Source organism: Electrona antarctica, assembly GCF_951216825.1.
Source record: "Electrona antarctica genome assembly, chromosome: 12".
In the NCBI taxonomy this organism is placed as follows: domain Eukaryota; kingdom Metazoa; phylum Chordata; class Actinopteri; order Myctophiformes; family Myctophidae; genus Electrona; species Electrona antarctica.
The window spans coordinates 28,470,350-28,481,248 of record NC_136793.1 but is presented as its reverse complement, the minus strand read 5'-3'; the positions used below and the strand labels follow the sequence as shown (position 1 = coordinate 28,481,248).

The window sequence follows — 10,899 nt, the reverse complement described above, 5'->3', positions numbered from 1 at the left end:
TATTGGTCCAGCATGTTGTCACAGAGATTCTCTGTCAGAAATCTAAAGCAATGACTCAAAGCGCATTGTCTCGATGCAGAAAACGTGTTTGGGTTATTTGAGCTTTTCATACTGTATCTGTAAATGTGGAAAGTCAAAGACTTGCTGATTAGCCAGGATTGCCCAGCTTGTAAAGATCATTAGGCCTTGGGGTCAGGGAAGAGAGACACATATGGATTTATAAGAGTAATAATTTGATTTAACCACTTCTAGACTACAAGGAAATTCAACCCCCAACTTTACCTGCATGATGGGACATTCTTATTTCATCACTTCATTACATAAATATCAGTTTGTTTAGAAGCCCCCATTCACATTAAAGGAGAATTTCAGACTAGAAGGTTTTCTTACATTTATTTGTAGTTACGTCCCCACCAAAGAGGTCCAGGTGTTATTTTGTGCAAAAACACATCATTGGTTATTTCCCCTACCATAAGCCCTCAATGGGGCGTTTGGTTTTAGTGCTAATTCGCTTATTTCCATCGAAATAAGTAGTAAAGTGTGCCGCTTGGGATACTATTTACATTATATATGAGGATATACCCAAAAATAAGATTTTTGACAGATGGAAATAAGCGAATTAGCACTAAAACCCAACACCCCATTGAGGGCTTATGGTAGGGGAAGTAGCCAATAATGGGTTTTTGCACAAAATAACACCTGGACCTCTATGGTGGGGACGTAACTACAAATAAATAAAGGTAAGAAACCCTTCTAGTCCAAAATTCTCCTTTTAAGTTGACACTGAGCTATAACAAAAAACAATTTATAAAGCCTTCAGCATATGAAACTAAAGTAGTTATTTGTTTTTTTCATAAATTAGTTTGTTGATATCCCTATAGAAAATTACTGTAAGGTTTGATTTTTTTATGTATGAAAATCTACCATTGCAGTTTGTTTACAGCTGAAGTGTTACAGGGAAGTTATGTTTCTGTTCAAATTAAGACATTTAGACCTTGCTTTGTTACTTGAGATTGCCTACTACCCAAGGAATGAATTAAGGTGATTTTTGTTTTAGTTGGACTCATGAGGGATCCCACCCCACCCTCTGATGTGCTTTTGGACAGCATTGTTAAAAAGCTGTTTGCTCTACATAAGTAAAATAATTGGACTTTGTATACATTAATTTACCAGTGTAATTATGCCTAAGCTTGAATGGCAAGAATGAGATGGTTTTCTGAATACCTGTTGCTGTTTATTTTGAGAAAATGATCTGCGCTCTAAGGTCATCACAAGTTATTACTTGCAGTATGGAGTTAGTACACAAACCTTTAGACACACAGCCAGGATGGGCTGATGGTCCTTAACAAATTACAGATATACATTTTACCTGTATTTCTTATGTGAGAATCTATTATTAAAATGGCCTGACATAACATTCTAGAGCTTGTTCTATGTTCATGCTTTACAGCACTTAAAGTAGATACTTTGTGTTCATTTATCATTATAGACCATAGCACAAGGCCATTCATTTTTCTCATCAATTATTTTAAGCCTAGAATCAAGCCAACGATGACAATAAAACCTTTGATTCTGTGAAAAAAAATTGATGGAAATATTTGTGTAAATCTATGGGAAAGATGGTCGATTTTCAGACCCCCAGGAACGCGCCCACGGGGCCGGGCCGGTTCCGGCGAACATCCAGACCCTCAGGAACGCACCCAGGGGGCCGTGTCGGTTCCGGCGAGCCGCCCCGCGTCCGAAACGGTAGAGAAATGACAGTTACCATGTGGGGGTCCCCGGGGGTGGGGCCCCCACCCCCGGGGACCCCCACATGGTAACTCTGTCACCACCTGTGCCTGGTGAAAAACAACCATGCTGTTTTCGTGCTCATACCCAGCCACCCACACACATAACTCCGTAAGGGAGTGGTTTGCACCACTCAAAAATAAACAATACTGTAGTTTGAGAACCTTGTGATCAGATTTGTGTATCCAGACATTGCCAACAATAGCAGATCTACAAGCTCACACGTCACGAGACATGTTAGCTATATCAGCTATTTTTGGCAATGAAGTATAAATCCGGCTTTAGTTTGAGTGACCACACTTGGACATCTTTAGAAATCAGATCTGAATTGCATTTCACACCACCTAAAAATGTCCAGAAAGGCCGACTGCCTTGTGGACAGGAGAGGTCTACAGATTAGACTACATAGACATAGACAATGCTGTACACAGAGGAACCAACCATTTCGGTTCTTAAATAATAGACAGGACTGCTGAGATGGCTTTAAATGAAACGGTCTTTATTAAGTAACTTTAATATCAGAAAAATAAAACTCTTAAATTCTCTTTACAGCAAATATATAATATCAGTGCTTTGGCCGCAATAACTTAAAAGGCCGTTACCATAAAATATAGTCTGCTTTTAAATTCCCGACTGAATTTGTAGAATTTATATGCCATAAGACTTCCCCCTACATATACATAACAAAAGTGTAGTAAAATTAGCAAATACTTTAAACTGTTTGTACAGCTTAATATATGTATATATTTATATAGAGATAATTAAGATCTATTTTACAGTATTCCATTCTAAAGCCTGATTTATACTTAGTTGTGTTGCCAGTAACACACCGGAAATAGAATATCTACAAGCTCAACGTGTCATGCTGTGAAGAAACACCTTGTAGATTTTCCATTTTCGGTGCACAACTCACGCATGCAACCAAGTCCAAATCAGGCTTTAATTTGGTGGCGTACAGACATAACAGGCAGCTTAGATCCTTGGCCTCTTTACAAACAGTTGCAGTGTAACGTTTTACATTGGCGGTACATTATGTAGACATGCTCGTGTTGCACATTCCATTTCCACTATGGTTAAACGGCAGCTAAATCACTTATCAATACTATTATCATCGTCAATACTGTAAACTACTAACTAGACTACAAGCAAATAGCACTGACACCCTCCTGCAACGCAGCGCTTCTTGGGTTTCCACCTCAACGCTCACTAATTCACTCACTTGATAAAAGTAAGAAATAAAAAAAAAATCTTATTTGTAAACATTTTAATATATATATATATTTATAGTCGTATATATGAAATGTAACAAAATAAAAAATAAAGTTCTGTATATATTTATCAGTCATTAACAGTAATAATATAATCCATACACAAAAATGTCAATAGAGATCCATCTCAAGAAACTGAGGGCCTACAGTGTATTGCATTCCCTCTGAGAGAGAGAAAGAGAGACCAACCCTTCTGAGAGCTATGCCTCCCAAATAAAAAGGACGGATAGATGGTTGAAACGTAGGGGGAAAGGCAACCAAGTCCAACACTATAAATTATTTTACAAGTATTTGAGCCTGGCTGTTCAAAGTGTGTGTGTGTTACAATGGTTGATTGCAATGAAACTGAATCATTCAAAGAAACAGAAATGCAATTGAAACAATGAGTAAATAGAGCTACGGAATTACATTACTACCAAATACTATTTCCACCCTAACTATAGCTGAAACGCTAGAGACTGTGATCCGATATCCACACTAGCATCATGCCGCATAGTAAAGCAATAGTATTGGCCTCAAGTAGTGTGTACATAGTTCAAGATTATCTAATTCCATTCACTTCCCCTTTAAAATGTTCACCCCTATAAAACAAAGTCTATAGACATTGGTGTTTAAAGCTAGAGTTTGAGATGATTTCCACTATACTGTACCTTTCTTTCCATTTTCAGTCAAGAGTGAACAAACATTTTGTAGAAAAAAAAAGGAAAAAATAATGTATCTTGATCAGCCGATAGTGACCGACTGATCAAGCTATGGGGAGGCTTGTGCTTGATCGGGCACAGAACATTACAATACAAAACAAGCTGAACACACATGAAGGCAACTCAAGTGAGAAGTATAGCTATGCAAGTGTGTACCAATTAAATGAGCCTGTCCCATCATTGCATTAGCACAGCCTAACAGAACTTGGTGTTATGGCCTATTTCAGGTTTTTCACATAAAGTATGAAGCAATGGGCAGCTTTCATTTGCACCATTGTGTCCCACCTGAATAACACAGAATGCTTACCAGGTGATACACAACATAGTTTCAACAAATTGGTAAGAGGCAAGAGCAGTGACATTCAGGTGAGGATGCTACTGGTATAGATAAAATGTCAGTTGCCTAATTGCCAACTATGGGACTGTGATCCAAATGACCTCAGTGGCACTGACAATGCAAATATTATAAAGGTGGAAACATAAAACAACATAGCACCACTTTGACAATATGGATGTTGTCAGAGGTGGTAAGGACCTAGCTGGCAGGTGACAACAATTCTTGGTTTTCTTAAATATGGGTGTGACTGGGACAAACAAAAACACATGCATGTGAAAAAGCCAACAGAAATGACCAGTAGTGATGTGCAGGAGTGTTGAAAATAAACTAAAAGTTACATCTCTCAGTGCAATACGTAAAATTTGTCCTGATAAATGGAAGGAGGGGGGCAACAAATATTAAGTAAAATTTAAATTAAAAATCTTAAATAACACCAAGAGGAAATTCACATGCCTGTAATAAGCTCTTTGATCCACCATGAAGCAATGGACGAAAGAAGATCTTAGTGCCAGAATGTGTTTAAGAAACTATAGTTTCTTAAACTAAGCTGAACACATTAAGACAAGTCCCATGTTAGTGTGAGTTCTTTCACCCGATGTAGTATGAATCCACCCATTTGATGCACACAAGTAATTTGTGTGCATTCATACTACATGTCCATCGGGTGGTTCTTTTGAGCATAGGTATGGTTTGGAGCGCTAGTGTTGTCCAGTAAATTACAGGCTTTCCAAAAAGGCCACATGTTTGCTATAATAAGACATAGTAACATACTGTATGTGTGTCCACTGAACCAGTTTTTGTTTGGATTACTCAGAATGGAATTAGGCACAGGTTTACTGTAAACAGATTTTTAAGAAGCAACGGAAAGCAACATGGCGGGAGAGAAGTGGTGCAGCATCTTGGTACTGGGAGGAGTTAACCACTTCCTGGTTCTGTTGTTGGAAGTCAAAAGAAAGAGGAATCAATGACGCAATGGGAATTTTCTTTTGGAGTGCAACCAATGTGCAGTAGCAGGATTTAGCCACTTTGTTTGAAAAGCCTCAGTGTGTTTACAAGCATGCCAACATCGCACTATTAAACAACATACCAAAAAGATACATTTTTGAATTGTAAACATCATGCTTACAAAAGCACAGATAAAACTTCTCAAACACAAAGAGGAAATCTTGGATAAGACAAGTTAATGCGTTGGTATCTGCTTTCCAAGTTTCCATAGAGGATCATTTGTTGCAGCAAAAATCAGCTACTATCTGGAATACTGTTATGTGTGCTTGTAATCCCCCTACATTAAGCACTATTTGTGAGAGGCAATGGGGCAGGACCAGAATTTCACATTTGAAAAGAAAGAAAAACTAGCAGCAAAAAAAATAAAAAAGTAAATAAAACAAAAACTGTTGGGATATTGAGAGAAATACATCAGAACTGTCCCTGGCCAACTTAAATCTTGATCCAAACGCCAGCTGAACAGTCAAAAGATAAAAATCCATACTTAATCAAAAATAATGAGCAGAGACAGGAAAAATAAATATCCTACCCCACACAATGCTACCAGAGGGTCACTGACCCTCCATTGATCAATCACCAATAGGAAGAAGACTTCACAATTGCGAGGACGTGCGTAGATGGGCTTCACACCCCACCCGCAAACGTACAGAACTTTGAACTTGAACAAAACATAGGGTGAAGATGCACGTAGATGCTGATAATGGGGTCACTTTTGTGATTTCCCCTACTAATGTTTTACGTTATGGAAGGTAGTGGGGATGCTGAACCCTCGTCAGACGTTACGGGCATCTTCAGAACAGGTGTTTGGGTTAAAATCACATGTTACGGAGCTGTATAGCCTGTGTGACTGGAGAGAGACACACAGGGCACACAGCCTCTGATCCCTGGCATATATGTGTGGCACACTCCATGCAGAAGAGGTTGTGCCCACAGGGAACCAAGGCAGCAATCACCTGACTCTCCATACAGTGGATGCAGATCTCCTGTCCTTTCCCCAACGATCCAAGCCCGGGCCGGTAGGGATGGGATGATTCGGGTGGGGAGGAGGAAGAGGCAGTGCTTTCACTGGAAGAGGAGAAGGCAGGGCCGTAGGCTGAGAAAGTGTGGGAGTCTAGGGCCCCGCCTGAGCATAGAGGCCCCCGTTGAACACGCTGGGCCTGGGGGTGCTCCAGAGCTTCCGTTCCAGGGAAGGTGGGTGAGTGCCGTGGAGTCCCTGGCTGACTGGTCTGGAGAATGTGACGGAATGAGCGTCATTCATTGGACTCTTTTTTTTAAAACACACTACATAGAACTGCAGCAAGATGAAAACCTTGTATCTCCGATAAAGTCTACATTTGAAGACCAAAAGAAAAAATAATTTTAATTTCTGTTCTCATGTGTCATGCATTTTCAAGACACTGGAAAGGCCTTATATTAAACATTAACATTAGATCAATGCACAAACCTGGGCTGGGCGGGCATCAAAGGCCTGGATGCCCTGTCGATCCACAAAGGGACTCCAGACCACATGAGGCTGAGGGACTGAGTGTGAGACCGGGGCAGTGGAGATGGTCAAGGGGTCAAATCCAGAGGAGGAACCTCCCAAACCAGCAAGCTCTTCAGATCCTGGGGGGAGAAGGTTGTCACCGAACCAGAAACTTGCACCACTGCCATTACTGTTGTTGTTGTTAGAGTTGGCATTGAACGGACAGGTCGGACTGAAATCCGCCATCCGGTTCCCATTCCCGCTGCCGTAGAATGAGTCGGCCGAACTGGACCCGCTGCCAAGGGAGCTGGAGCTGTCATTGCGGTAAGTGGAAGACATTCGAACGCTACCATTGATATTGCTGTTGATTCGCTGAGTACCAGTGACGTTCAGTGGCAGTACACTGCCGCCAGGTGATGGTGCACTCGCCTGAAGCCACGCCCCATCTCCTAAAGCCTGTGCCGCAGAGCTCTCAAAGCTGACATCCTTCCCGTTGAAATGAAAGTCGTTGTCATCTGTACCAGGAACCTCTATGCCACCACAGGTACCTGTGCGGAGAGCAATGTGTGCCTCAATTTCCTCCCTTGCCCGGTCGACATTCTCTGGCATGCCTGTGACCTCAAACACTGGCTCCTTGTCACGGCTCGGCGTAACAATGTATGTGTGTGTCTGCTGCTGGATTCGTTTGATGGTTGCACCTGAGAAAGAGAACCAGGACCCATAGTCATTCAACAGTGCTGGGCATTCAATGGTAGGTGACATCCTACATTATTTTAGACAACTTTCAGGAATTGGTTGGAAGGGGATAGGGCTGCAATGATATTGTATGTAAACATATGTTAATAATAACCAGGTAATTTGTACTATCCTATCCTGTAACTGATGATCACCACATCTCAACACAGTGTGATGATTTGGGATACGCATCAGTCACCTGATTTATCCGTCATCTGATTTTTTTACAATGGTATTGTCCAAATGGAGTTGCCTTTTCTTAGTCCTCTCCTCAGAATTAACACTCACAGCGCATAGCATTTATTGACAAATGATATAATTCACGCCAGCATTTTTCCCTGTTCAGCTCTTATTTTGAAGAGCCAAAAATCTAGACAGATGTTGTGAACTTATGTTGGGTTGTGTGACGATGTATCGTTCCATGTTTGCCACGGGTGCTGCTTTAACATGATGCAGAAGGATTGCATAGTCTGCTCTGGGCCCTGGAATAAACCTTGTTTTGACCAAAAATGCCATCTGGGACAAGGAATATGAGATACAGGCGATTGAAAGAAACAGAGAGAATGGGTGATTATGTCCACGATGATTTTAATGCCGCGATCCTGTGTAAGTAGCATTATGGCTTGATCGATCGAAAGCACTATTAAAGCGCAATTGCCACTGATCTACGGCAATGGCGTTGAGGGTTTTATTAAATAATGAGCTTTAATTGACGTAGATCTCGTCTGTATAAGTGTTAATATCTGAATTCCCCAAACAAAAAGGTAGGAGCACACACCAGTAGTGGGGAGGTGCTGACCGCAAGAGATAAAACTTTGACTAAGAAAGGAAAGAGGCCGCACAGCTTGTAGTCACGATGCTATAAACTTTATTTTACCAACGTTTCGGCAAACAGGTTGCCTTCTTCAGGGTATGATATAATATCTGAATTCCCATCACTTGACCTCCGTTTGCTTTTGAAAATATTCTGTATGTAGATCTTGAATCAGCTGCCATCTTCATCTGTCTCTCTCAAGTCTCCTTCCTTCCTTCTCTCACCTCATCTCTTGCCATCTATAACTGTTGCTGTCCATAGTGTTACAATATGGGAATACTTAAGAAAGACTTTGCAAACAAATACCGCACAACTACACATCAATGAGTATCTGCTAATTCCATAAAACACAATTTATGACAGAGATAGAGTTCATTTTGATTAATAAATTAGAACCTACCTTTTGGACCTACAACCAGTCCCACAACACGATATGGCACGCGTACCTGTAAGGAGGGAATTGTGTGGGAACAGGTTAACAACACATGGATAAAATAAGAGTAAACAATATTCCCATTACACAAAATGTCCACCAACGCTTCAATACAAAATACTAACAGCATTAGTCAGTCCAGATCCAAGCCACATTGTTTATATGTAATGATGTATATATGCTAATAACTTAATTCCACATTTACTGACCTGGATCGTTGTCTGACCAGGGAGAGTCGGTGCTCCTGGAAGTCCTGGTGCCCCCACAGAAGACAGAGGGCCAACCTTGTTTCTAGATGCTCTGATGAGGGAGAAGTGCTCTGCCGCAGATAAGATTTCTCTTTTGGCCATGGCCACATCTTCCTTCCGACCCGTTACAACGAAGACGGGCTGTTCTCCCCGTACAGGCGTCTTGATGTAGGTGTTGGTCTTGGCTCGCAGTGCCTTGATCTTACATCCTGAGATGGGCCGAGAGAGGGAGGAAGGGGTAAGAGAATAACTCGGTTCATAAAAACACAAAGTGGATATGTTAATTGTAGGTAGAGATGGGCATGACATAATGTCTAAAACCTAACAAAGTATCCAAATATATCTCATTCACATATTGTTGGCAGAAACATTTGACTCCCCCCCCCCACACACAGTTAGATAAATAAAAGAAACCGTGGGGGACAGTGTCCATTTCCACAACAAACTCTCCATGACATCTCCAATTGTAAAATGCATTTGTAATTGGCAATCTTCAAATAACATTAAAAAAATATATATATTTATTTCAGCTGTGACTGTGAGAGCAACACATCACTACCAGAGCTATTTCCTGTTGTTGTCAACATTGTGTGCGTGTGTGTGTGTGTCTACCCTCCCCCACTGTTCCAAATCCCGACTAAATAATAACACCATTATGCCAAACCTTATTATCACGGAATGCAAAGTTTAGGGAAAAAGACCTCGGATTTAGAAACGACAGTACAGATTGAAAAGATGTTTGTCGTTGGTCATGCCAGACTATGACAAAGAGCTAACTATAGCCTGTATGGCTGATGTGGCAATGTAATGGTGACCAACATATCTATTCATGTTCTGAAACAAAGCAGACCATGAGCTGCACAGCAGCAATACACATCGAATGACTAGTTTCACTGTGAACCAGAACAGACAAATGCTACTTTACGGGAGCAGAGACGGTCGAGTGTGTTACCGTTATTATACAACTTATGCAAAACTTTTTTTGTGGGGATAGGCGCGGATGACCCACTTAGAAACACTGCCAGTCTGCCAACGTATTTATACAAGAGCTCAATCTACAAGCACACAACGGTTGTATATGCAATTTAATTTATAAACGTAAAATGATAAATTAAAGGTTGAATAACTCACCCTGTCTACCCACGATCTCCGCGACGTGTTCGGAGCTCGGCACGGCCACACACTCCGTGGTGTTGACGCTCTTCCTCCGCATTAGCAGCGACTGCTGCTCCGCGTCGTAGCCCGGGTCTCCGTACACCAAGCCCGGGGCCGGCAGCACCATTATCCCGCTGTGAGGCGGCTGCAGGCCCGTCACATCATCCAGGTGATCGTCGGTGGTATTGTTGTTGTACAGCAGAATGGTGTCGGGTGCTGGTGGCTCCAGGGCCTGGTGGTGATGGTGGTGGTGTGCTAGCAGCGTGCTAACTGCACCGTTGTTCCCATTGTTGGAGGAAGAATCCCCAACTTGTGGATCTTCCTCCTCCGGGGGGTTTTGTTCTTCCGAAGGCGGCCGGTAGTGGTGCAGAGATAACGGCTTCAGGTCCAGGACTGTACCCAGAAGACTGAAGTGAGAGACGGGAGGAGGGAGCGGTTGATGATGATGGTGGTGGTGGTGATGGTCTGGTTGTTCTTCCAGGCCTAAGACACCGGTGAACCCACCATGCACGGCTAGCGGCGGCGGGACCTCCGACTCGCCCTCGTCGGCCTCCAACAGAGACGTGCTGCTAGGCATGGTGAAAAAACGTACCCAACGATCTGTCCCCTGTAGAACGCTGCAGCTCAATGCAAATCGATTGCGAATCTCAAGTTTTTTCGCCAATAAAGCGCCCGCGCCTGTTGCAAATGTGAGGGCTGTGTTTTGTCTCCCTCCCTCTTTTGTCTACTGCACTAGTCTCGTGGTGTTGATTTTCGCGTCAGACATGTATTCACGACAGTCACCAAGACTCACAGACCGCGCATGCTTTTTATTTTAGTTATTTTATTGAGAAATATGGCCTAGCAAGGTGAGCATTAAAGGAAGAAAGAAAGAAGACACATGTGAACCTCGCATCAATGATCAATATTAAACAATTTGATTATATGATATACGGTAATTGTATCGGAAT

The 10,899-nt window shown here is 42.0% G+C and overlaps 1 protein-coding gene across 1 annotated transcript; it reads right to left on the bottom strand.

The window, feature by feature from the left end:
• Window positions 1-2,266: 2,266 nt before the first annotated feature.
• On the bottom strand, window positions 2,267-10,710 carry LOC306933438 (RNA-binding protein MEX3B-like). The gene is made up of 5 exons (XM_079515660.1): window positions 9,926-10,710; window positions 8,756-9,003; window positions 8,514-8,559; window positions 6,544-7,262; window positions 2,267-6,325 (listed from the first exon to the last, which is right to left on the bottom strand). The coding sequence occupies exons 1-5, from the start codon at window positions 10,524-10,526 to the stop codon at window positions 5,915-5,917; spliced, it is 2,025 nt and encodes a 674-aa protein (XP_079371786.1). The 5' UTR covers window positions 10,527-10,710; the 3' UTR covers window positions 2,267-5,914.
• Window positions 10,711-10,899: the final 189 nt, after the last annotated feature.